General features: G+C 45.6%; 1 protein-coding gene across 2 annotated transcripts; it reads left to right on the forward strand.

The window, feature by feature from the left end:
* Positions 1-1923: 1923 nt before the first annotated feature.
* LOC147880158 (uncharacterized) lies at positions 1924-25336 on the forward strand. 2 transcript variants are annotated; one of them, XM_087370859.1, is made up of 2 exons: positions 1924-2096; positions 24137-25336. In XM_087370859.1, exons 1-2 carry the CDS (start codon positions 2070-2072, stop codon positions 25235-25237), a joined length of 1128 nt encoding a protein of 375 aa, XP_087226985.1. In that variant the 5' UTR covers positions 1924-2069; the 3' UTR covers positions 25238-25336. The 2 variants fall into 2 exon arrangements, with proteins under 2 accessions (XP_087226985.1, XP_087226987.1); XM_087370861.1 differs by having other exon boundaries at positions 1941-2085.
* The last annotated feature ends 1735 nt before the right edge of the window (positions 25337-27071 follow it).

Genomic DNA, 27071 nt, shown 5'->3' on the forward strand with positions numbered 1-27071 from the left:
CACAAATCTCGAATGTTATTGCGCATGGTCGCCGCCTCTACAACATGGCTACTCAATAATTTTTTAAACTCCCTCAAAATCTGCACATAGTAGGATGACAACTCAAGCATAGTAGGCTTGGGGAGTTGACGAATGTGGGCAGCAATCAACTATTGCTGAACGTTGAAAATGTTGTGTTGACACACGGCTCACTCCTCGACAAAATGATTGAAGGCCTTTATGGCTATCAAGAGTTTATTTCCTTGTCTATTCATCTATGGTTTTGTTCACTCAATATTGTTATTTTCTTAAGTAATGTGAACTAGGTTCTCCCGTCACAATATGGTTCTTCCCTTCAACAACTATCCCTGAACTCCGAGTGTTTAATGTTGGCATATGTTCTGTCACTCAAGCACATGGCCCTAAGGGTTGCAAGAGCGAGCATCTTCACCGAGCACTGCACAAGGTTGGGATAGCTCAAGCATGGAGCATGGAGCACCTTAAAGTTGGTTGTGGGTGAGTGAACTGAACCGTTAACACACAAGTTTCTATTCTTCAAATTCTAACAAATCACCATGTTTACTTGTCGCCCTAGAATGTTGCAGCATACGATCGATTGTCAAAAATCACCTTTTGCATCTCGGCCATGCGAATACTAGATTGAGCATATCGATGAGTGCATCCATCATGTTTAAAAAATTAGGGGTGTTGAGATTCATTCTTGAAGGCTTCAATGGTGCGATGTGCACGAAGAGAACCTGTCACTACTTGTAGGAGATTCTTGTAAGTTGATAGCATGTTGAGCAACTACAATCTTAGAGCCTCAAGCCTATGAATTAGTCAATCATAGATTCGTGGCTTCAAATTTCGCAACGATGAAGGCAGCAGGTGGAGAGTGGCAAGGTGCAAAATAGAGAATGGAAATATCAAAAGCCGAAAGCTAGGGCTACAAATTTGGAACATGTAGCTTAACTAGCAGAAAACAATCCAAATGGGTTCACACCATCAGATCTTTATGAAGATTACATTTATAATTGTGACACACCGCTTAATAAGGGTTCACAAAGAGAAAACTTGGGTCTAGGCTACTCCTATGTAACTCCAAAAAGTTGTTCATAGTATGTGATTTTGCCCATGTGAGCTTTCTAGGAAAAATTCTTTACTCCATCCTAATAGCCAAGTTATATGATAAGATTTTGCCATTATGTGTTATAATTCTAATCTAAAAACACTCTTTGAAAGTTAACCTCAATAATGTCTCACTATGATCATGGTGCTGAAGCCTTTCTTGGGGCTAACTGCTTGCCATGGAAAATTGAGGAAGCATTGATCGAGAGATATAGAAAAACCAAATCGTCGATGGAAGATAATAGAGTTTGATGAGGTATTTACGTTGTTCAATTACACTTCACAACTCTTATCACAAAAAAGGGCTGTAAAGTTTCAAAATTCGGCTCCTTGACCTCCTACTAAGGGTGCCCACCCAAGTTGAGAAGATGTGGCAAACATGTCCACCACGTAAACTTGATGGGCAACTGATCTTGGCCGCGCAAGCTTGGCAGTGTGTGAACACCCCAAGCTTAGAGCATGTCCTTACTTGATATAGTTGCCAAAACCCAGCGTTTGAGCTCTCTAATTGAGACGGGAAAAAGCTCTTGCCGACCGGGCATTTTGGGGCTGGCTGGAGCACAATTTTGTTTTTCCCCATCTTTAGACTTTTTAGGTACTCGCTCAAGAGGTGTTAGAACAATCCCTTCACTCTGACATGTCAGGGAAGTGGGCGCTGAGTGGGAACACGCTCGTAAGCGGTTGCTTTGTTCATCGCGGGGCAATATCATTGGTCTCGGGAAGGTGGGCTGATCATCAAGGGGTGATGACTCATCATTGCATGTGTGGCAGACACGTGGCAGATGTTATTGGCACGAGCAAAGGCAATAGTTGTTGGGTGATTTTCTTCATCTGGACAAACCCTATCTCTGTCCCATGCTCCTCGTCTGCGAGCACCTTCTCAGTTTGGGCAGTCTTCCTTTGTTGAGTTAGTTGCTGCAGCAGCAGCAGCAGCAGCAGCGGCTCGGAGCGCACTCACCAGGATGAAGGATTTCCCAGGTCCTCATCAGGTTCTTTGAGTTCCGTTCTCCCTCCAAAAAACAGCCTCCCCAGGCGTTCATCCTTGCCACGCGTTTAGCATCACTCGCCTCTGCATGCGAATTTTGATGTTCATTGTTTTTGCCACATGCTGTTATGCGCCCGTTTAAAATTTACTGTTCTTCACCTCGACATGAGCAAACGGACATAGCAGCAGTGGTGCAGCTGCCACAAGCTATCTGATGCTGGTGATGACTAGAGTATTTTTTTATATAGAGCTGCTATCTCTAGCGACTATGAGCGAACTCTCTGTGGTGCATCCTGTTTCTTTGATGGAATATAACGGTATTCTTTGGATGGAAGCCTATGGAGTTTTAACTTCGACCATTTATATACCAACTGATTCCAGACTCTTTTGTTCCAGGCTGTGAACTATAAATTTCCATTTAAGGAGTCTTTGTCGTATGGGTTTTGGTAGCAGCTATTTGTTAACAGTAATGTCACGCATCAGCTTTTAATTGATTTCCTGGCGGCGTGTGCCACATCAACATCTGTAATTATCGTGTGTTATTAGTTCAGACTTCAAGTGCCGTGCATGTGTAATCGTTTGTTGCATTCTTCAAGATGTAGCACAGCTGGGTTCCTTGAGTAGAGAAACATACGCGAGCAAGTTCTTACCTAGGTTTGTACAAAATCTCAATTATATTATTCCCTGGTTGCATAATTCTCAGCCGCCTAACAATATTTGTACCCTAAGGACTATAGTGCAACTTGATTCTAAACCAATCATCTCCCTACAATATTTATGCTATAGGACGATAGTCCTATCTTATCTTTGAGGCAACCGCAATAGTAATCCAACTTAGAACTGTTGATTCACAAAGGCATGAGTCTCTGGCTGGAAAAGCACACGAAGCCACTAGGATATAGTAGAAAAACCTTGTGCAAAGTGAGATAAAGGTGTCAATTCCTTGCTAGGTGGAATTTACTAGGGGGCAAACCCATAGGGACCCTCCTTAGTCTGCATGCAACAACTCTTCTTTGTACGTCACATCAGCCTCTAGTCAATTGCTCACCAGAGGAGTCTCCTTAGTTTGCATACAACCTCATCTCCGCCTGTAGTCCATTGCTTACGGGTACCTTGCCTTACCTTTCTACAATGTTGTCAACTTCTCCTCACTCCTCTTGAAGGTAACTCCTAGCACACGTGTGCTCTTCTCTATGTTGTGGCGTAGGATCTCTTGGCTTTTGTAAGCGCCATCTTGATGTGAGGAATATTGAAGACCATCAAATTACAATTGAAGTACTGTCAAGGATAGCATATGTGCTCTTAGGAATTTAGAGGCTATTTGTGGATTGCAATGAATGTGACAACAAATATCAAATTTATATGCTTGTATTGAATGCATGATCTGCTGTAGATGATTCATACTTCAAGCTTGGCTGGTTTGATTATATTTTGAAAGAACAAAATCTACTTATGCAAGTATGTACTTTGGGTTACTACACTTGCACTGACTAGTGTAGATCCTGTATTTGACTTATTGCACTTGTACAGACCTTATGTAAGTCTTCTTTGTGTAGGTAGAAGATACAACCTCTTCAAACGTTGATTGCTCTCGCACACAATCGATTTTGTAAATCTGCAGCTGCTTCTGTGTAGCTTCAAGTCAATGATATGTTTGTGATAGACTTTGAAAAGGTGATAAAGCTATGGCTCTTTAACGTGTATTCTCCCTGCGTTGTGAAGCCTTTGCTGTATTCATTGTTACGAACCTCACCAATTTGTCAACTAGTGTGCACTTGTTTGACCAATCTTGTGCCTTTCATGTGCTGTTGTACATGGTCGTTGCTCCATGTCTCAATTCATCACTATTAGCTATTATATCTTGCAGATGCCTGTCGATTTGGAAAATCTTCTAAGTACAACACTTGAATGGCTTGCCTTCATTTATGTGATTCGATTCATTTGTAGGTGTTTAGGCATTTCTAGTGCTACTTTGCATTGATGTGTCAGCTTCAATACACACTGCTTTCGGTTGATTTGGCTTTCTGTTGCAAATCTAACCATAGCTCGTCTTTGAGGTTTGCACAACCTCAAAGTTTCTTGTTTCATGGAGATTGCTATAGTTGATATGACTTTCTAATGATGCTGTTGTTAGAGGATCCTTCCATTTATTTTCATCCTAGTGTCAGCTCGCATAATCTTGCTATGAAACCTCTATTGTAGTCGCTTTTTTTTGTTTGTTGCTTCTGCTATGGGCTTGAATAGCCCTTAGCTGGTGATGTCTTCCTATGCATCTGTGACACATTAGGGTTTGTTCTTCCACCAATTGCTTTGAACTGCCTAATTCAAGCTTTCTTTGTGTGGATTTCTAAGAAGTTCTTGCCTAATACAAGCTTTCTTTGTGTGGATTTCTCAGAAGTTCTTGCTATGAATTTATGTTGAAGCCTTACGTGGACACCTCTTTTGCTTTGAAACCTCTAGCCTTAGAGGAGTGACGAGAACATAAGCATAGCTTTGTTTACTAAGTTAGGTAGGATTCACAAGTGGGCGTGGACATCCTAGCAAAAATGATATCCGCGAATAGCATGCTGCCATTTTAATTGTCCGCGGTCAAGTGGTTTCACAAATGGGCGCGGACATGCTTATGTGGCATCCCAATAAAGTTTGGGTAGAGAGAGTTTCTTGGATGGCAGTCCAAGGCCGCCCAAAAAGAAATTGGAGGCGGACAAGAGTAGAGGATTTGCCATGATAACCACATGGCCCCCTCTCATTTGCTAAATAGTTAAATTTATATGTTTGTTTGACGCCCGTTTGTAAAAGTGCTTATGCCCAAGCTCCCCCTTAGCCGCCGGACATGTAGGGCCCATGGTCCACAGTCCGGCGCACGTTTGTGAAACCTCCTTTATTTTTATTTTTATTCTTCTCATTTATTCATAATTTTGTTTAAAGTCATGTACAAACACTCTTCTAGCGTATCTTTGTTTACTAAGTTAGGTAGGATTCACAAACGGGCGTGGACATCCCAGCAAAAATGATATCCGTGAATAACATGTTGCCATTTCAATTGTCCGCCCTGAAATGGTTTCACAAATGGGTGCGGACATGCTTAAGTGGCATCCCAAGAAAGTTTGGGCATAGGATTTTTCTTGGATGGCAGTCCAAGGCCGCCCAAAAAAAATTTGAGGCGGACAAGAGTAGAGAATTTGCCATGATAACCACTTGGCCACTTGTCATTTGCTGAATAGTTAAATTTATATGTTTGTCCGACGCCCGTTTGTAGAAGTGCTTATGCCCAAGCTCCCCCTTAGCCGCCGGACATGTAGGGCCCATGGTCAAGGTCAAACATGCTATGTGGCACGGGCATAGTATGTCTAATTAGGATGCATTAACACACATGCATTGGTGAGAAGCGTTCACCTCATTGGCCACATTAGACAGAGTGGAGTGATGGGTGAGAATATTGCCATGTGTTACCAATCCCCTCTGATATGTGGGTCTAAATACTACTATGACATGACGTCATGGCTTGTCTAGCCTAGGTCCTAAGGTCTAACGACCACTCTATGAACCCATTAATAATCCTAACCTCTTAAACACCAAAGGTGCACCAATGAATAATCCTAACCTCTTAAACACCGGAGGTGAACCAATGACTAATCCAAAGTTCATCTCTTACTTTCCAATCTCACATTTTCCCTTTTAGCCTCTCCAAAGTTAGGCACCGCGAGAGGATACTTTGATCACGTGATAGGAGCATAATTCTTCCTTGGCAGACCCCTCCCAGAGCTCTATCGCGGAACCCCCCCCTCGAGACGACGAGACCTCGACATGATCGGGACTCATAGCGAGTGACTCAACAGCTCAGACAGAGGGTAGATGTAAGAAATTCTAGATTTACTATATTTAGAAATGTGCCAAGGAACAGAAAGGAGACTGAAATAGCAGAGAACAAGGAATAATTGTATTGCGTGAGTGTCTGTAGTGTATTTGTAGTGTGTCATCCATACAATTGGGCCTCTCTTATATAGAGAGTGAAGAGTCACACATGAAAAGGTGTGTACTCCAAAGTGTATGTGCATGAAGAGGTGTGTACCCCTTGTGAAGGGTGTGACCCTTGATGAGAGGGTACATTACAATAGAAGTGTCTCTTCCATAGAATGTCTCTTGTGAAGGGTTGTGCCTCATAGGAAGTGTCCCGTCGAAAGGGCATATCCTTCCACAAGTGTCCATTCATCAAACCATCCATAAGTCTAGATATAGAGAAAGGAATACGTCACAGATCGTGACATCCCCTCCCACTCAAAATAAGACCCTGGTGGAGATAATGAACTGATGTAGAAAATATCACGGTAAATTCTGAAAATACTGCTGTAAAATGTCAGGGTACTGCTGTAAGTTTTCATCAGATTGCCAAGTAGGGTCGGAGTCGTCGAGATCTCGCCAAAGAACAAGGAATTCTGTGATAAGTTGATGTCGAGTCTCTCGCTGTCGATGGTCGAGAATACGCTCAGGAATAAGGAGAACATAATCGTCTTCGATTTCTGGGACATAATCACCTGCAGGAGGAACTGCTTCATCACCTGGAATGTACGTCTTTAGCCAAGAAATATGAAATGTCGGATGGATTTTACCCCATGATGGTGGTAATTCCAGTTTGTAACTTAAAGGTGAATTTTTCTTGACAATCCGGAAAGGTCCATAGTATCTTGGTCGCAACTTAGGAAACACAGACTTAACGGTCTTATAGCGATGTGGGGCTACAAATAATAGCACCATGTCACCAGTGTCAAATTCCAGGTGACGCCGATGTTTGTTGGCAGACCGTTGATACCGCTCTTGCGCTTTTCGCATATGATCCCTGACTTGGAGTAGAATGTCTTTCATTTCTTGAACCAGTTGATCAGCTAGGGCCACTCGATGTTGAAGTACAAAATTTATTGGTACAATCGGAGTGTGTCCATAAGCTGCTTGGAATGGAGTCATGCTGATGGCACTATGGAAAGAGTTATTATAAGGAAACTCGAGTGGTAGATACTCTTCCCAAGCTGCTAGGCGTGACTGAATATAATGTCGAAGCATTTCTTCCAGAACTTGGTTGACTCTTTCAGTTTGGCCATCTGATTCTGGGTGGTAGGTTGAACTGAACAGTAGAGTTGTTCCCAAAGATTCGAACAGTGAAATCCAAAAGTGACTCGTAAACTTAGGGTCTGTGTCGGATATGATATTCTTGGGCAATGCATGGTGTCGGAAGATGTGTTGTATGAAGAGTTTGGCTATGTCCAGAGCGGAGGCTCAGGTGGATGGTATTTGCCATTCGAACAGCTTTGCCTTTCTTGTCTTGTGCTGGGGTAGCATCTTCTGTTTGGGAGTCCTAGGTTGCATATTGGAATTTTGCTTTGGTCGCTTGGGACAATCGAACCATCTATGGTCGCCTGTACAGATGGTACAAAGTCCTTTTGTGCTGGAGTTGTTCTTCTTGTCAGTGGCCGGACCTTTATGTTGGGGATGACGGTAATGACTTTGTGAAGAAGAAGAGGCGCGATCCTTGGAGGAGTGCTTCTGTTGGAATCCAGCATACGATTTCTGAGACTTGTGGGGATCTTAAGACTTTCGCTGACCTTGATTACTTGAGTTTTTTCTAAACCTGGGGTTATCTTGGGGGCGAACACCTTTGGCCATAGTAGAGTTCAGTGTTCGATTAACACTTTGCTTCCCTGTGTTTTGGAAATCTGTAATGCGCTCTGCGTAAGTAATAGCGCCAGCTGTGGTGGTGATGTTTGCTTTAAGGACATCAATGCGTAACGAGGGATTTTGGCCTGAGATGAAAGCATGAAGGCGATCATCCTCAGTTAAACCATCAATCTCCAGCACCAATGTGGTGAACTGAGAGATGTAGGAAGACAGGGAGCTTGTTTGCTCCAACTGTCGGAGTTTTGAACGTGCTTGGAAGTCCGCATTGGCAGGTATGAACTGCTTACGGAGCACGTGTTCAAAACGTTCCCATGTTAACACACTTTTGCCGTCCTTTAAGCGTCTTTGCCACCATAGAAAAGCTGTATCCTTAAGGAGGGAGGCTGCCAAGGCAATCTTTTTGCCTTCAGAGAGGTCAACAGTATCAAAGTACATGCGCAATTTTGCGAGCCATTGGTCAACTGTTCGGCGATTTCGTTGACCAGTGTAGGCTTCCGGAAGTTTAATGTCAAGTCTTTTAGTTTTGGAAGCTTGGAGTAAACGGTAGAGGGCACGGAGTTTAGTGTTTTCTACCTCTTGTGGGAATGAGTCCACATAGTCGTCTGGTTGCGTCATGTCATCCTCTGTATGTGTGGTACTGCGAGAATCTTGGAGTTGTTGGACTTTTTGGACCAAGTCGGAGATGCTGTCCTGAAGCTGGGAAATTTGAAGTTGCAGTAGTGTTTCGCCTTGTATGTTGACTTCAGGGGTCTTTTTTGGACTTGAGTCGCTTATTTCCGGAGAGGCTGCACGCGAGCGTTGCGACATATCTGAGGTCCCCGTGAGAAAAGCACGAACCCGCGCTCTAGTTTGTACCATTCCTGGAAGAAGATTTGGGCTGCTCCTTGAGGTTGCTCATGTTGGAGGGGGCAGGCGAGGCAAGATGGAATCACCCGTGGAAATCTGGTAAAGGAGGTCCTGTCTGAGGTAACACTGGTGATGCCGAAATGGGTGTTACTGCTCGTGAGAGTACAGGAGTAGGTTGCAGAGTCCACGGATCTGAGAAGGGATAAGGAGCTGCTGTTGGAAGTGGAGGATATCCAGGAGAAGGAGTGCCTTCAGAGTGTAAATACTGTCTTGGGGAAGGTACAACATGTATAGGAGGATATCTCGGAGCTGAAGGAGGTGGAGAGTACCCTGGAGATGCTGAAGTTGAGGGGTAAAAATCTCTCCAAAGATGGACAGCAAACTCGTGAGGAATATCGGGTTTTGGGTATCTTCGTGTCTCGTGGAACACAACCTGGACTGTGCTGAGGAAGTAATGTAACTGAGGTGCCTCACGCAGAAGGTATATGATGTGGTCCAAATCACTAGGAGGGCACGTGACACAGAAGACCCACGATGCCAAAGCTCTGAAATGGGCTGGTTGTGCAATCTGAACACGATATTGTGTGGTAGATGATGCCTGAGGTGTCCTTGAAATGCCAGGTGAATTACCAGGGGTTTCCATGCTTTAAGGGAGCGTCTTTCATTTGCTGTAATTGGATAATGACAAGAGAATCCTTAAAAGTAGAATGCAAAGAATCCACCTGGCATTGATTTAATCTGCCAGTTTGTTGCGTAGAAAAGGCCTGCAGATCTCTGTCCGGAGGTCCATGTTGCAGTGGGTGGCGAGGAGCAGAGATCTGGGCCTGGCTGGTCCGGAACAGCAACAGCACGCATTTAACAGGCAGTCTGGATGGCGGTAAAGGGGCTGTACTGCTGCTGATCTGGCAGGTAAGATGGCGAAAAAGAGGGGGCAGACTGCGTATGGCGAAACAGGCTGCTGGTATCCAATTCTGGATCGCGATAGGGGGCTGGCGAACCAGGCTGCGGGCTTCCAAGGGCTGTTTAGTGCCAGCAATGGGAGGGCCTGGCAGGTAACCAAGGCAGCAAACTGGCGAGGGCAGGGCAGCAAACCGGCGAGGGGCAGGGGCTGCATATGGCGAGGGGGCAGGGCAGCAAACCGGCGAGGGCAGGAGGGCTGCGTAGGGAGGCGAGCCTGCTTGACGAAATTTGTACGGGCGTCAAAAAGTGCGTCCCTTTTTTTTTTTCCTCCGTTTGTGGCTGCCTATGTTGGGTGGTTACCCAAAAAATTAAAGGGTGGGTTTGTTTAACCCGTGGGTAGTCTAGGGTAAGACTTAAGGTATGGGGCTGGGTTTTCCTTTTTAGCCCCTCTAGGTATCCTTTTTAAGGTGCTTGGTGCTCAAAAGGTGTGCCTATTCTAAGGGGTGTGACCCTTGGAATAGGTGTAACTTTTCATGAAGGGGTGTGATCGTGTTTTCAAAAGGGGTGTCCCCACATGAAGAGGTGTGTTCTTTTTTCCACGATGGGGTATGTCCCTTGGGTGAGGAGTCAAAACTCTTCATCAAAAGGTGTGTCCGATGGTGGAAAAGGTGCGTCCCTTGGTTTTGGGGCAGCCCAAGTACATGAAAAGACACGATTTTTGTCGTGTCCATTCACATCAACTCGTGATGTGTGGGAGATGGAGAGGTCATTGATGACTTTAGGCAGGGTTGGCGCTACAAATTTTTACGCTCATTCTCTCTATCTCTTCCATGCACAATGTGCATGGATATCCTTCTAGCGGAAAGAAATGTATCAGATAGGCGCTAGAAGGTAGGGGGCATTTCCTACAGGCAGGAGCGAAATTTGCTTTGATACCACTGTAAGAAATCCTAGATTTACTATATTTAGAAATGTGCTAAGGAACAGAAAGGAGACTGAAATAGCAGAGAACAAGGAATAATTGTATTGCTTGAGTGTCTGTAGTGTATCTGTAGTGTGTCATCCATACAATTGGGCCTCTCTTATATAGAGTGAAGAGTCACACATGAAAAGGTGTGTACTCCAAAGTGTATGTGCATGAAGAGGTGTGTACCCCTTGTGAAGGGTGTGACCCTTGATGAGAGGGTACCTTATAATAGAAGTGTCTCTTCCATAGAATGTCTCTTGTGAAGGGTTGTGCCTCATAGGAAGTGTCCCGTCGAAAGGGCATATCCTTCCACAAGTGTCCATTCATCAAACCATCCATAAGTCTAGATATAGAGAAAGGAATACGTCATAGATCGTGACAGTAGACGCATAGATTACACTCGGGGATATCGCCTCCATGTTCACCATCAGAGCTCGTTCGAGACTGTAGCCCTTGTTAGGCATAGAGGAGACGTCACAGGACCGCACCCTCGAGTGGCCGGTAGCCTCTATCGCCTATTTCTTGCCTCCAGTGCCTCATCCACCTTTGATGTCTTGATGAGGATGATGTTGATGATGTGACTGATTTGTAGTTTGATCACCGACATGACTGTTGTACTTAGTACTTAGAACTATCATTCTGCATTATTTTTACATTATGTATTGGTGTGGGTGCTCGTTTAGTAGCTCCACCCTCACAACTTGATTGTACCAGGGTTTCACAGTCTCATAGACCCATTGGTCTTCCGAAGACTTTAATAAACTTTCTTTCTTTCTTTCTTTCTTTCTTTCTTTCTCCCTCCCTCGCTCCCTCCCTCCCTCCCTCCCTCCCTCCCTCTCTCTCTCTCTCTCTCTCTCTCTCTCTCTCTCTCTCTCTCTCTCTCTCTCACGCACACGATCGAAAAAGACCTTATAGCATAAGGAGGCTTTATTCTTGTGAAAATACACATGATATATAGGGTTTACATATAGTGACTCCCTCGAGTACACATTTTATATCTCTGACTTGGGATAAAGCTAGCCTATGTAATGAAGTAGCCCTTAGCCTGACCCTTGAACAGGCCTCTTTGTTTCACTTGCCATAGCTCGATCCCTTAACTCTACTATATTATCATTTCACATGATTGGAATTTGCCCTTTCTTTTCTCTCTATGTAAAAATACATATTCATAAACAGGGAGACGGCGGATCCAAGGCTAGAGCGAGAGACACGCCAGACTGGCCAGCCTATTGAGGCTCAGATCTAACTAGGGGACCTTGTCCAAACGAAGATACAACTAACAGGACTAACATTGACACTTGTTCATCGAAGGGCCATAGCTAGAAGACCACAACAGACCACGCACATTGACAACGGTCAGCGTTCCATCACAAGTTATATGCCGCCACAACAGCCTCGAACATTGCTGACTCCCTCTTAGGCTTGACATCGCCGTCAACTTCCAAAGGATCACCACAGTGCTAGTCTCCATGAGCTTAGAAAGTTCTCTCTATGTATTGATATTGTATGATTATGGAGTTTTTTGTAATCGTCATGGGTGTTGATGCTCGCTTAAAGGCTCCACCCCTCAGCTCATTGTATCAAGTTCCTTTAGTCTCATAAACTCTGCTCTCTCTCTCTCCCTCTCTCTCTCTCTCTCCCTCTCCCCCCCTCCCTTTAGGCCCGCAAGGAGGGGAAGTGGGCAGTAGTACGAGATGGACGACTCCTGTTGGGCACCCACCTCTCCTCTCGCATAGGGAGGCAGGGTCTATGAGACCCAGACATCCGAGACCCTATCTTGTACCATCTGGAACTGTAATGGTATCTTATGGTCAGAACCAGGGAACTTCTCGGAATCCTATATAGGTCACGACATAGTCTTTTACACAGAGACACATCAGAGTCCACTACCAGTAGTCAGCGGGTATACATGGGAGTTTGTCTGTAGAGATGAGATGAGGGATACAGGAGGGGTTCGAGGGTCAAGAGGAGTCGCAGTTCTTTACAGATCCACACTTTTCGGAGCCATCTCAGTGGAGCAGAGAGATCCACACTCCAGGTTTCTTTGGATCTGGATTCGACACGTATATAGCCATGATTTGTTTATTGTAATTTGCTACTTTCCCCCCTGAGACCTCCCGCTCAAGGGGGAGGATGAGAAATCCTCATTTGCTGCTCTTTATCAGTCCATTGTTGACTTCTCTAGCTGCGGGGAAGTCCTCCTAGTTAGGGACTTCAACACGAGGACATGCGCTCGTCAGGCACAACTCCTCGACTTCAAGGATGATTCCACTCTACTGCTAGACATTGACCTTGAGGAGGCAGGTATGCTATGAGTTTCGGTTGACAGATGAGGACCGCTCACATCTTATGGGCAGGCCCTATTATACCTCGGCAGGATGCATGATCTCATTATCTATAACGGTCTTGACAGATGGCCCGCATCAGGTGGCTTCACTTGCTTTCCACATGGGGGAGGCTTCAGTGTTGTGGACTATATCATGGGATCCCCTGCCTTCCTTCACATCTCGCATCATTGACTTAATCGTAGCACCTCTCTCTCCGGGGGCTGATCATACCTATCTTTTCTTTAGCATTTCTACCCCCCGCCGCACAGCACTTTCTACCGCATTGAGTTCTTACTCTACCTACCATGATATATGCTTTGATCACGATTGCTCACCTACTTACTCTGGTCGTCTGTACATACTTCTCGCATACATTGACTTTATACTCCTATTAGAGGATCATGCTGTTGTAGTCACTCGCTCACTACACGAGGCTGCTCTTCATGCCTTGCCCCACACCACCCACTCCACCCGTCCACCACCACCTGGGACCGTACCCTGTAATAGCTGGTACAATGATGAGTGTAAGGCTTTACGCCGTCAGCTCGGATTCAAAACAAAAAACAATTTTCCGAGCGAACCAGAGACGCTACGCGAGTACTGTCGTCTGGTACGTAGGAAGAAACTTGACTTTGTGCATCGGAACGAGGAGGAGCTATTGAACATTCTGTTCAGTAATAACTCTAAGGACTTCTGGCGGAGATTTCTAGAGGGACGGCCCTCCCCACCACTCACTGACACTCAGGTGTAGTCTGATTATGCACGCACGCTCTATGATATCCCAAATCAGCCAGTCCCTAACCTCACATATGCCACGCCCCACATCTTGCACCCTCTTCACTAGGGGGGGTAAAGGATGTCGTAATGAAACTTCATAATGGCCGAGCGAAGGATCATGAGGGACTATGCACTGAGTTCATTGCATATGGGATTAACCTCCTAGCCCCGATCTTAGCCAAGCTATTTAATGAAGCTGTTTGCTCGGGGTTTCCGCGCTCTTGGACTATCAACACTATCTCACCCATCCACAAGGCAGGGGATCCCATGAACCTGGAGAACTACATGACCATTATAATTGGACATGTCATGTCCAAGATTTATGCATTTGTACTTGATTCTGAGGTCAGCAGATTTGTGGAGTGTCGAGAACTTAGAACACGAGACAGGCCGGCATCATGGGACCATGGACCATATTCTTGTGCTTAGATGTATCATTGAGGAGGCGAGGGCACGGAAGCAGAGGGTTTACTATTGCTTTGTGGATTTTCGCAAGGCATTTGACATCGTTCCGAGAGCCCGTCTCATACGATGCTTACAGGATTTGGGTTACGACTAGGAGATCATTTGGGCTGTTATGGCACTTTATGAGCGAGTTTTAGGTAGAGTCCGGACAGGATCTAGATGGACAGACGAGATCATGAGCACTATCGGGGTCAAACAAGGATGCCCATTATCACCTACCTTGTTTGGCCTCTACATCGACAAGCTTGAGATAGTGATGCAGGCACAGAGTGGGGGAGGTTGCTCTCGCGGGCACGCTGATCCGGATATTACTTTACGCAGATGACGTGGCTCTCTTGTCTTCCTCAGCAGAGGGGCTCTAGAGGCACCTTGACGCACTACAGTCCTTTTGTGAGTCTCATGATTTGAAGGTCGGTTAAACCAAGGTTATGATCTTCAATACATCGCGAGTTGTCATGCACGATGAGCATTTCACATTTGATGGGTCCCCTATTGAGGTAGTTTTATCATACACTTATCTTGGGGTCGTCTTTTTCGGACCCATCTTCACCATGAGACCCGCGATGCAAGCGTGCATGAGTAGAGAATATGCTTCATTGGACTCTGCTCTCACTTTCAGGATCCACGGACCAAAGGGTTGCTTTTTGACTCCTTGGTCCGCCCAGCAAGGATGTATGGAAGTTATGCTGGGGGCAGACTTGTCGGATACAGAGTGGGCCAAGGTGGGGCGGCTACAGGTTCTCATGTTATCACGGATGATCCGTGGTAAGCCATCCGTCCCTCACAAGATCATTCGGGCGGAGCTTGGGTCACCCCCATTACAGCTAGATGCCGCATTTCAGGTCATTACGTATCTGTACTGAGTCAGGGAGTATGGGGATTACACATTCGGGCGTAGCAGGATACCATGGCTAGCACTGTCCTCTTCTATGGCACTTGCAGCAAGGAGAGACCAGAGGTGCTGGTATGCACACACAGAGAGATGGTTTGCTGGACTAGGGCTCCACATGTACAGACTACCTCCTTTCTAGTACAACATGGATGCTCCTTTCTCTCCCCTTCTATCACACGAGGTCAACCAGGTTATCCGTGAGGATCTACTACAGCTACACACATTCCGGACTTGATTGGGCCCGAGCAATCTTCCAGTGAAGCTGAGCTTCTACAGAGATCACTTCTTACATATCACAGCGGAGGGTTTCATTGATCCACTAGGATACATGCAGATTCACCTATCCCACTCGCTGAGGATCTCCCTTGGGCAGTTTTGGGTCTCTTCACAGAGACTTCGTATTGAGAGCGGCAGAGCAGAGCAGAGCAATTGCTCAGGGAGAGGCGCATATGCACACTGTGACATGCAGGAGATTGAGACAGAGGAGCATTTCATCTTTAGGTGTCCTGTTTACTACGAGATTCAGGGCCGTTTCTACTGCCTCTTCAGAGATAGTCATGGGGTTTTTGCCCGTTTCCTCTCCTACCTAGAGCAACGATGTTTGGCTGGTTTCATTCATGAGGTGCTCAAACACTACGATAGGATGCTTCGAGCACGGAGATAGGAGCAGACTTCTTCCTCGACTGATACCTCTCAGAGCTCTATCACGGAGTTCTTTTAGCCAAATTACATAGATCCCCACGAGGCGAGACCTCGACATGATCGTGACTTGGAGCTGTGACCCGACAGCTCAGGCAGAGGGTTGACTCATAGATCGTACTTTGGGACATCCCCTCCTTGTGTAGGGTTGGAGCGCGACCGACGAGGGTCATAGTGGCCCTAGCTAGACGCAGAGCTACGACTAGGAGACGTATCAGGACTGCATCCTTGGAGGGGCGACATTGCTCTATTGCTGACCTCATGCCTCCACTTCCACGGCCTCATCCATCTTGATGTCCTGCTACTGCTGCTGATGATGATGATGGTTATGATGATGTCGACGATGATGTTGAGATTGATATATATAGTCGAGATATGACTACATTGTACTTAGGAATTAGTACTGCCATTTTGCATTTTTTAGCATTTTGCATCGGTGTGGATGCTTGTTTAGTAGCTCCACTACCACAGCTCATTGTATCAGGTTTTTCACAGTCTCATAGACCATCGGTCTTATGAGGACTTTAATAAACTTTCTTTCTTTCTTTCTCTCTCTCTCTTCCCCCCAAAGATGAGCAGCATCAGCTAGGAAATTATCTAAAGGAAGTTTTGAGCACCAAAACAAAGTACTTGGGCTAGCACACAAACTAGCCCAATGAGTACTAACTAATTAGTAGTCTATAGTAATCTCTTTCACCAGAGGTAAAAGATCACTATTTTATTGATAGTGATCATTAGTCCCATAGATCCTAAAGTGTCGCAAGAGGACTTTAATACAATCATTTCATATCATCTCTCTCTCTCTCTCTCTCCCTCTTCCTCACTCACTCTTTTTCCTTTGCTCTATCCTCGTCTTCCATTGGTGGAATGTAAGGAAGTAGTGCAAGAGGTGAAGGAATCTCATAGCACTTCTCCTCTTGCCTTACTAGTGTTTCTTGTTATAAAGGATGGCTTGTATCATGTGCATTCACTACGGAGATCTCAAGTCACCTTGAAAGATAGATTTCCAATTGAAATACCGCTACCCTCAGCTAACCTGAGTTAGTATGATAGGCATCTCATCCAATGCACCTGTGGTGTAGACTATTGCGCCACCACCCCCTTACAAGGATCTGCCTTGATCTACATGTGAGGCAATTGTGGACCATCGTACTCCCAGGCAAGACTACACGTCCCACATGTCCCATACCACCTAGCCCTATCTGCACATAGACGTCTTTGGGGAGATCCCACTCCCCAAAGTATTATTAGGAGACCCCACTCCCAAGAATGACCCAAATGAGCCTATGCTCACACCTATCAAGGCATGGGTTGTCTCAACCCGAAGACTACTTTAATCGTGCCAAGGATACCTCGTGTCCTATGGTTAGGTGACATGACACTAATTAACTGAGACCTACTGCTATATTGGAAGGAGACACTTGGAATTCAGAGAACCAAACCCAATAGTGTGTGGCAAATCTAAGAGGAAGAATGAAGATTAATCTTTGCCAATGCCGATTTCGTAATCCTGCCCACCAGTGCAGGTCGGGGCTTGCCCCAAAAGTGGTTCCGCAATTGGTTACACTTGATCGTGCATCAGTTATATTCTAGGGACACCCTTGACATGAGTCAACCTCGCATTATGGAGTCCAACTAAATCTTGACCCATTAAAGATTTCATTAATGGAGCCCCTTATGCAATAACAAATGAGTAAGAAATATGCAATAAATACATTTACCCCTCTTCTACGTCAGGACAACTCAATACCTTGTACATAAAATGCACACGTACAGGCAAGGTGAACTAGGTGATCTGAGAGGATCTCTTATAGTTCATACGTTCAGGACCTAGTTGGCAACCCACGAACTCCTTGTGAAGCTGAACTAAACCATTCCTTGCAGATTTCAGCAAAGGGCTTTATTGATAGACACCGATTCACCTCCCCCACTCCCTAAGGATATCTATTGAAGAATTCCGCATCTCATCACACCGACTTCGTATTGAGAGTGGACAGGCAGAGGACATACCCTTAGAGGGTCGCATCAGCATCTTGTGCGATCATTAGGAGATCGAGTTGGAGGAGTACTTTGCTATCACATGCCCTATATACTATGAGAGGAAGGAGATACGGTACATAGCCACTTGACGAAGGTCAAGGTGGTGAGGGATCAGCTGGCAGCAGTTGGTTAGTAGACAGACTCATGTCATTTGGCCTTGATGGTACTGAGAAGACTACCTCGGAGTTTCAAGAGCTTTGTTACGACTGTGATAGTAGGACAGAGGACCGAACCTCAACATTTGAGGAGTTGGGTCCATTACTGCTATAGGAGGAAGCTCGGGAGAAGCTCTACAACGAGGACAAAGACGACAAGGCGATGCTGGCGAAGGATTATGCTGGCAAAGGAAAGGGCAAGCCTAACCGTGGCAAGTCCAAGAAAGACGACTCTGACGACGAGGAGACTTCGAAGAGGAAGGAGAAGAAGAAGTGCTCCTATTGTGATACGCCAGGACATTTTGCAAAGGACTGCAGAAAGAAAAAGGTGGATCAGAAAAACAAAAAGGAGTCCGACTCAGATTCAGAGGGAGAGGCCAAAGCAAATGTGGTAGTCAAAGAGTTGTTCCTTGTGACATCACCGAGTGTTACCGAGGTCAAATATGTTGACCAAGAAATAACAGTCAGGATGTCTGACGTAGAGATATGGGGAGGAGTCAGATGCCTTTGTGAAGGTGAAGGACAGCATACAACGCTTGGTACCTTCTAGGTGCGTGGCTGTTGACACTAACACGAGGATGCATTCCATGGAAGGCTCTGGGGTTTCATGGTCAGATGGATGCTGTACTTCAGAAGGGGACAGTAAAGGATTACACAAGCTCTTGGTGGGTGCCTCATTGAGGTACAGGGTTTCTTTTAGAGCAGACACACAGGTAGTACAACAGTCTGGTATGTACTTGATATTTTACGTCTGAGCCTTTATAGCATGTTGTTGAGAGACTTTGCTCTTCATTTTTCTCAGGAGATACGAGATTGGAAAGAATTGGCCTTCTTCGAAGGCAGAAGGGGAAGTATTGGTGCTTCTTCAAATCTCGGACGCAGATTGCTAGAAAGTGACGGACAAAGAGTACTGAAGCCAGAAGAGTACCTACTTGAGAACTCAACGAGAGTTTATGGTCTAGGTAATCTGGAAATATTCATTGGTTGCAGACCTTGCCAAAGGAAGGACGGGTTGAAACAGACCCTCAGAGCATGGTGCCTGGAAGGCTCTAGGTTGTTCACTCATTATGAGGGGGACAACGGGAAGATCGTAACGGCTGGATTGCTCAAGTTCAAAGGCGGGAACGTGACTGAAGGAGGTGGTGCCAGGAGGTGCTACCAAAGATGGACTTGTGTACCAGGATGGTGTGCGGAAGCGGAACCAGACCTGGTGGAGCAGGAGTCATTGTATGAAAAGCCAAGAAAAGATTTTGACACCGAAATGTTCTAGAGGACTACGACCAAGGAGTTACTGGAGCATTGTCATCGACGTGCTGGCATTGGGCCGAGATGTGTCGGTGAGAGGGGGTGTTGGAAAGGTTGCCTCCCCATTTGTAAGCCCCCAAATGAGGAGAGCATGGGGGAGGGAGACCTAGGGCAAGGTATGCCCAGAGAAAGGGGACAGCCATTGTACGGATCAGTACGGGCTGCTGCAGGGCAGTGTACGGAAGGTGTGCAGGGTGCGCCAGGGTCCCGAACAAGGGCAGAGGCGGAACAGTAGCAGGATGGAGTCGCACTGTTGCAGCAGGTATTGGGCAGGTCTATGGCTAAAATTATAACGTTTATAGACTTCACAAGCAGTTGTAGCTTGAATGAAGAGATTTTGGACTACCTTTTGATTAGCCTTCTCCTTTAGTGCTAGCCTTCGTCATGGCTGAGTCTGCCCTTCACCTCCGGAATGCCGAAAGAAACTCAGTACGAAGACTTTGTATAAATGGATGCTCAAGTATGTGTGGGTGTGTGGATTTGTATGTGTGAGAGCATATTTTTATACTATGGTCTACACCCACTGTTGGGCGCTGATGACGTCAGTGGGGATGTCATAGTAGCTAGTCCCTGCTATGCATGATGGAGTTTATGGTTTTCAACCTTGTGAGTGACTATCATGAGATTGAAACTGCACTATGCTGTGTTTTTAGAGGATGAGTTTGGGAATGTTCCTGGATTCATCTAGGTATAGGTCTATGGCCTGCAAGCAGGGCTGGCAGGTGGCGGGGTAAGCAGTCCAAAGGTGCTGGGCCCTCCATGGAACAAAGGGCCAGCGAAGGGCCCTAAATAGGGCTGGATAGGCAGCCAACCAGCCAACCAACTGGTCGGTTGGTTAGGGCTGCTACAGACCAGCCAGTCGGCCCAATTAGGGCTGGCTGGTCGGTTGGTTCTGGAGGGCTTTTGTGACCGCCCTCATAACTCATTCTCTGGAGCAGCCAACCACCAGCAGATTGAAGCAGCAGGAGGACCTTCCTTGGGCCTACATCCAGGAGGTGAAGGAGGCACATAGAAGCTGCAGACAAAGCTGAGAAAGGGCTGCTGTGTATTTTCTCTCCCCATCTCTCCCAACTTGCCTTCTATGTTGCGAAATATTCCTAAAGCAAGAGCACGTGCTCCCTAAGCATTATACAGTTCAATCCAGCGCCAGCTCTTTCACTTTGACATGTGCAATTTTGTTCCCAGAGAGAGTATATATTTGCTGCAATCTGTTTTCCAGCACCTTCTTTTGTTGCGTATCAGTCCCAGGATTGAGTTTGGAGTTCCAGTTGTGGTTATAGTGGTATCAAACCGTAGTTATCACTTTCTTCCTAGGTACATCTTTATTGTATTGGTGATGGTCAAGAAAGTTGACTTCGGTTAACAAGAATAAGCTTTGTTTTACTTTTGCTTTGCATTAGTAAAAGAGAACTGTGGGGACGACTAGGATTAGTCCAAGAACTAGGAATGCATGCATTTTGTTAACCTCTAATGGGTTAAAGTGTTGGAACTTGTTTGTGCAATGTGTAGGACCAAAGAGAGTGCAAAAAGGACCCAAGGGTGGGGAGAAAAGCACAAAATGCAGGTCTCACGAGGATTAAAGCATGGACAAGGGGGCACCTCTTTAAAAGGAGGGCCCATGAGATAAAAAAAGCGCTAGAAGCACCAGATTTAAAAAGAAAGCCTAAAAAGCTTGGCTTTTATGTAAAAGTAGCTAGCTTTAGAAGCAGACCCTAGCATTTTGCTAGACCTAGTCTATTGTACCCAACTTCATGCTCTTCTTAGAGCAAGTCGTACAAAGTATTTTCTATTGCAATAAAGACCTTTGGGGGGGTCCAGCCCTTATTTTTGGGCCTTAGTGCTGTGTATTTTATCTTTCCCTTCTCTCCCAATTCACCTTCTATGTTGCGAAATAGTTCTAAAGCAAGTGCACGCACTCCCCAAGCATTATACAGCTCAATCCAACGCCAGCCCCTTCACTTTGACATGTGCGGTTTTGTTCCAGAGAGTATATATTTGCTGCAATGCACCTCCTTTTGTTGCGTCTCAGTCTCAAGATTGGGTTTGGAGTTCCGGTTTTGATTAAAATCCCCTCCCTCTGGTGCTCTTGCTATAGGAATGTGAGGTCATCATCAAAGTATATCCTAGTTTCTTTCAAAGTTGCCCTCATACTCATGAGGGTGGACCTGTCCATTGCAGTCTGGAGTTTCATGACCAGCGGTTCTTTAGAAACCTAGGGCATTGATGACGACATAAGTGTTGCTTTGCTTGCTAAGTATGTCTACCTTTGGTCTTTCAAAAAATTTTGTTACCTCATTTTTCCTCTTTCGTTTTCTCTTTTATTTTCTTTGTAGAATTTTGGACTTAAGAACAACTAGATATATTCTAGTCTTACAAAGGTATATTTCATTACCAGTGGCCTTGTCGGCGCCTCAACCTTTGTCACATGCACCCCCGCACTTGGGTGCAATGTGACACACTAGCTACATCGACAAGTGCGTAATAGTTCCTTAATAGGAGATTTTACCGTGTGCTGTGGCCCCTTTGTGAGCCCTTTTCCAGGGACAGTCAGGCACAAGCTACGTAAGTCAGTCTCTAAGCCTTAGGTCAAGTCAGGCAGTCAGTCTTGTTCATTGGTACCCACTGGACAACAGTAGGTAGTTAGTGTTTCCATCTTAGGTTAGGCTAGGTCTAGGTCATAGCCTATGATAGGAGCCCCAAAGGGCCCCCAAAGGCTGACCAGTGGACCAGAGGGAAGTAAGTAAGGCAGCCTGCAAAGGCTGCCCACAAAGCTCCAAGCCAGGGAAGGGCTTTTATAGGCCAAAGGGGCCAGCAACCAGTCGGCTACAGCCAGGCTGTTTGGCTGGCTTCCTAGCCCCTATAAATAGGGCCCTTGCGGCCCTCTCATTTCTCATTCAGTCCTCCTACCTTTAGCACTCCTACAGCTCCACTTCAGCCCCTTCTGAACAGCTTGACAGCTCCAGAAGTTGGCCTCTGACCAGACTCAGCTCTTGGCCTCAGTTCAGCCCTCCTAGAAGGTGCTCACGCAGCGCATCAGACGGGGAGTCGGATCAGCAAACAGAGTAAGGTTTGGGGTTCTGTTTCAGCAGCTCTTCTCAGTTATCTTTTACAGTTTGCACAGCCTGCTTATCGGCTCTATATTTCAGCTCTCTTTTAGGATCTACCACTCCTAGCTTTCGTGCTCTCACTCATGCAGTAACCCTGCATTCCGGTGGACAGCAAGCCTCTTCCTTGCCTTGCAAAGGTGCCCTACATTGTCAGTGTGGAGTCTGGACAGCATCAATGTCTCGTTATTGGTCGGCGTTGCCTCCTAGGTCTTTGGATCTGCTATACGTGTTCACAGTGTACTGTTCAAAAGCCCGTTTCCGTGCTCTCTTATTTGTATTTCTCAGTTCTCCAAGTGTGAAGCAAATTCCACTGATTGGGGGAGGGGGCCCTCAGTGGGTACAGGGACCCAATCGGTTGTTGACTCCCATTTCTCCCTACCCTTATCTCCTTCCTCTCTCTATGGTGCATAACGCTTATTCCTCGCTAAAGGTTTAAAGAAGGTCTTGCTGTGATTACACGATCAGAGATCCATTGCATGTTACAACCTTGCCCTGTGAACAAAACTTTAGCATTTGCCATTGGGTATCTCCCCTTTTTAGGCCTCTTACCAAAGCCTTGCTTTCCCGTCTCTTGTCCTCCAAAGCATCTGATATGAACTCCTCCTTGTAGACCGAGGTGCCTTTTTTAACCACCTCTTTCCATGCCATCATATGCGCTTCTCCTAGGGTGATTTGCTGGTGTGAGCTCAGCATGTTTCCCTTGCATGGTGGCCTGCATAGTGGCCATATCTTTCCTGAATTTGTCATTTTCTTCTTTGAGCTCATCATGACCCCCTCCGGAGTCACTTTCATATCTTTAAGTTGCTGTAATGGATCCCCATTGCTTGCAGCTTGTCTTTTAAGGTTGTTTTTCCCTGATTCCCTTTCTACTTTTCCTTCTCCCATTTCTCTTTTCTCCATTCTTTGTGCACTTTATCCCCTTGCTTCGTCACTTCAGCCAATGTCTTGTCTACATGTGCTTTCTCAGATAGTAGAGCCACATTTGTGGCTTCCAGATTATCAAAATTTCCAATCAGGACTAGGCAGATTTTGTTGAGACTGGCGAGGACGTTGGATGTGGCCTTAATGAGGTGTCCCTCCATAGCATTTTCCAAAGCTTGTTTTCCCCAAGAGTCTTCTACACACCCTCGTGTTGGCATATTGGAGCCAATATATGCAATAGTACTTCCAGTGACAAGTCTTCTCTTTACTGCATGATCAGAAGCTTTGGTGTAGTCTAGCTTGCTTGCTGTTCTTGCCTCTTACAGGGCCTCATGAGCATGCAGGAATTTGCAGACAGCTTCTTGAAGGGTTTAACCTTGAATCTTGATCGGTTCTTAGCAGGTTTCAAAGCCCTGGACTGATTCTTGCACAGATTTCAGGCCCAGGCAGCCAGTGGAGATCTCGCTGCACCTCCATTTGACCTGAGGGTCTTCGAACAGGTGCTTGCCCTCATGGAGGGGAGGGTTGGCCCTCCATCTGCAATTGTGGCAGGCCTGAGCGCTGTTTCTGGGCTGATAGGCGCTGTTCTTGGTCTCAAGCAGTCCCAGGCAGGCAGCACTGCCTGTGATGCAATTGGGATGCAGCTTGGTTCAATGTTGGCCCTTGATCTTTGTGTTGCAGGTCCTTGCAGGTGTGCCTGGAGGGGGTGCGGCAGAGGCACAAGGGCCGGGCAATGCGTCCTTGACAGCATAGGAGGGGTGGGTCCTAGGGTTGGTCACAGCAGCAGGGCGTGGCGTAGGGACTACTCACAGCAGTCACACAGCCAAGGCAGCCAAGCAGGGCCTAGGCGGGGGCTGAACTGTCCCGCGACAGTAGGTATGGAGGCGTGACAGCATTATATAAGAGAGAGAGAGAGAGAGAGAGAGAGAGAGAGAGAGAGAGAGAGGCTAATTTGTTTGGGTGTGTCTTTCAGGTTATTAAAGCCGAAATAATGGAAGGTTATGAGTACTCTATCTCAGAGCAAGATTCTAGTTCTATATTTTCTCAGTTGGGGTCTCATTCTCATGAGACTGCTTCACAATTACCTGCTTCTTCTCTTACTGAGAAGTCTGCCCAGATTATGGCTTTAGGTTCCCCTTGTGGAACACTGCAGATTCCTTCAGGGCAAGTTTTTCGTCCATCCCCATCTAAACTAGCATCTTTAGATGTTTCTCCTTCACTTGAAAGCCAGCAGAATGGTCACCAACCTGCTCCTTTTCAAATTACTGCTTCCCATAGTGTGTTGCACAATACAAGCTCGGACTTGGAGAACACAGACTTGGTACTTCGACAAGCAGAGACACCTTTGAGAAGGGAAGAAAGGCTAGCGGAAAAATGCAAAGTTGTAAGGAAACGGCCAAGGCCTGTGGCACAAGATGTGAAGCGTAGTGATGTTGATGGGTCTATTGAGAAGCAATCAATCATGAGGTGGAAGGATGCTTGGGTAGCTCAATTAATACATATAAGAGGCAGGATGCACAAAATTTTCTCAAGCCCACAGAAACAGAGGGTCGACCTATGGCAGATTGTCAGAAATGAGATGGTGAAGGCTTGTTGTGATTTTGACAAAGATTCCGAGGCTTGTAGGAAAAAGTGGCGTCGTGTGTTCAAGGAATACAAAGACGACAAACATTCAAACGTCAGTGGGAATGAGGGATCTCAAAAATGCAGATTTTATGACTTGATAGATGTATATATGCGGGACAGGTCTAATGGCATATGCAATGCTGCAGCGAGTGCAGAAGATTATGACACTCTTGTAAAGGAGTCAATGGAGCCTTTAAGAGAGGCAGTGCCTCTTGAAAATGAATTTGTGGACATTAAGGCAAAGGATAATACACCACTGTTACATGCAACCTTTAAGCCTCATCCAATTGAAAAAACCGCCCCAAATTCAATACACTCCATGCTTTCTGAACTGGTCAGCATAGGAAGGGAAATGCTGCAGACAACAAGAGAGTTCGAGAAAGAAAAACTTGCTGTCCTGCACTCTCTAAAAGACACACTTGGTGAGATTGCCAAGAAAATCTGTTAGTGAGATTGCCAAGAATATCTGACAGTGCATTGTATACTTTGGTTGAAGAAAACTTATTTCTTAGATAGCTCTTCTAGAGTCGTGGTTCTTTCATCAAAATAGTCATCAATATTCTTGATGAATATAATTTGCAGCTTTGATGCCATTGCAAGTTGTAAAGTTGGTATTTTTTGTTTTGTGAAGATAAGTTTTTGTAATGAGGCAAAATATTATGAGATGTTTTGTTATTATACTAGGATTCTCTAAATAGCAGTCACTTCAGTGTGCATAAAGATTTCAGACACTAGCTGGTTTTAAATGGGACTAATAGTGAAATGATGCCTTGTGCTTTTTAACTCGATGCATTTTGAAATTCTCATACTTCTGGAAAGCCTTGATGCCAGGAATTCTAACCGGGTTGCTTAGCTCTGCTATTTATGCCAGACACATAGTGCCCTTTATTCTTTCTGTCTCTGTGTCATCAAGAAAGCTGATCCTTTCATTTGCGGTGGAAGAGTTTTAATTGAGCTGAATTTAATGTGCCTTAAGTGTGCCAGAACTGTGTCTATTATATAAAGAACCCTTGATTAGCATTTGGCACCTGAATAGGCACAGAAGTTGAAGCATAGAATTTGCAGACCACTCCACAAGCATATATTGCAAACATAAACGAGCTGTATAATAGTGGTAACGTTTGCGGGAGGTCCTCACCATTCTGGCTTATGGCTATTGCTTAGTTGCATCATTTTTGTGTGAAGAGATTACCCAAACAGCTCTAATATTTGTACACTTTCAAGAACTTTAATTTCTTTTACTGGAAGTTGAAAGCCTAGTGTATTGCAATTGAGGTCATGAGGGATGATCCACATAAACAATACATGTATTTGAAGACGGGAATATCCGATTGGCAGCATTCGATTCTACTCCCCCACAATCTCCCATATACAAACACAATAGCAACACGAGGTCACTCCTCCAGGCACTCTCCTCACCATATGGTTCTGAGTTTTGACATTGACCAAGGTTTCTCCCAAGCCTTGTTGATTTGATTGTATGCTTTTGGCTACAATTGGGCCTTCTACTCCATCTTTTCTCCCTTATCTGTTTCTTTGTTTGGCAGTTCCTCTATTTGGTCGTTTGTTGCTTGGGGATTTGACGGCTCCCTTATCTCGATGAAATTTTTTCTTTGGTTCGAGGGCAGCATTGATCTCCTTTGCTGTCTTGTTATCTTTCTTTGAGTTGACCACTCGTGCAGCCACTCGTGCTAGCACCACTGTAGTAGCCGTGTACAATCATCTTGGTTGCATGCTTGTACGATTATTTCTACCATAGTCGGCATTCGCTCTTGCGGTGGCCTTTTTCGCCATAGAAGCGGCATGCCATAGTGGTGCTCATTGGTCTTTTTCCTTGGTAGGGCCTTTTGGACTTGCTTTTCCAATTGATGGACCTGTGTCCGTTATGGCCGACACCTTGCATTTGTGGCACCTTATCTCACCCTTTATTGGGGAACCTCTGATCCCCAATTCTTTTAGAATCTTGTTCAGCTCCTCTTTCTCGAATTTGGTGTCTTTCTTTATCATCAGCTTCTCTACGTTGTCTTCTTTGCTATCCACTTTGTGTAGTAGCCTCTACCAAACCCCTTTGTGGCTATTCCTTAGATTCATCATTTTGTGTGGAGATTACCCAAACAGGTTGTACACTTTGGAAGTTGAAGACCTAGTGTATTGATTTGGTGTCAAACTTTTACTCTAGTCTATCTGAGTCTCATTGCTCTCTCTCTCTCTCTCTCTCTCTCTCTCTCTCTCTCTCTCTCTCTCTCTCTCTTTGACCCCCGCTCTTCAGGATCGAAGTATGG

The sequence above is a fragment of the Dipteris shenzhenensis genome, chromosome 32, assembly GCF_047967505.1.
Source record: "Dipteris shenzhenensis isolate YYH24624 ecotype China chromosome 32, Dip_SZ_1.0, whole genome shotgun sequence".
NCBI classification, from domain to species: Eukaryota; Viridiplantae; Streptophyta; class Polypodiopsida; order Gleicheniales; family Dipteridaceae; genus Dipteris; species Dipteris shenzhenensis.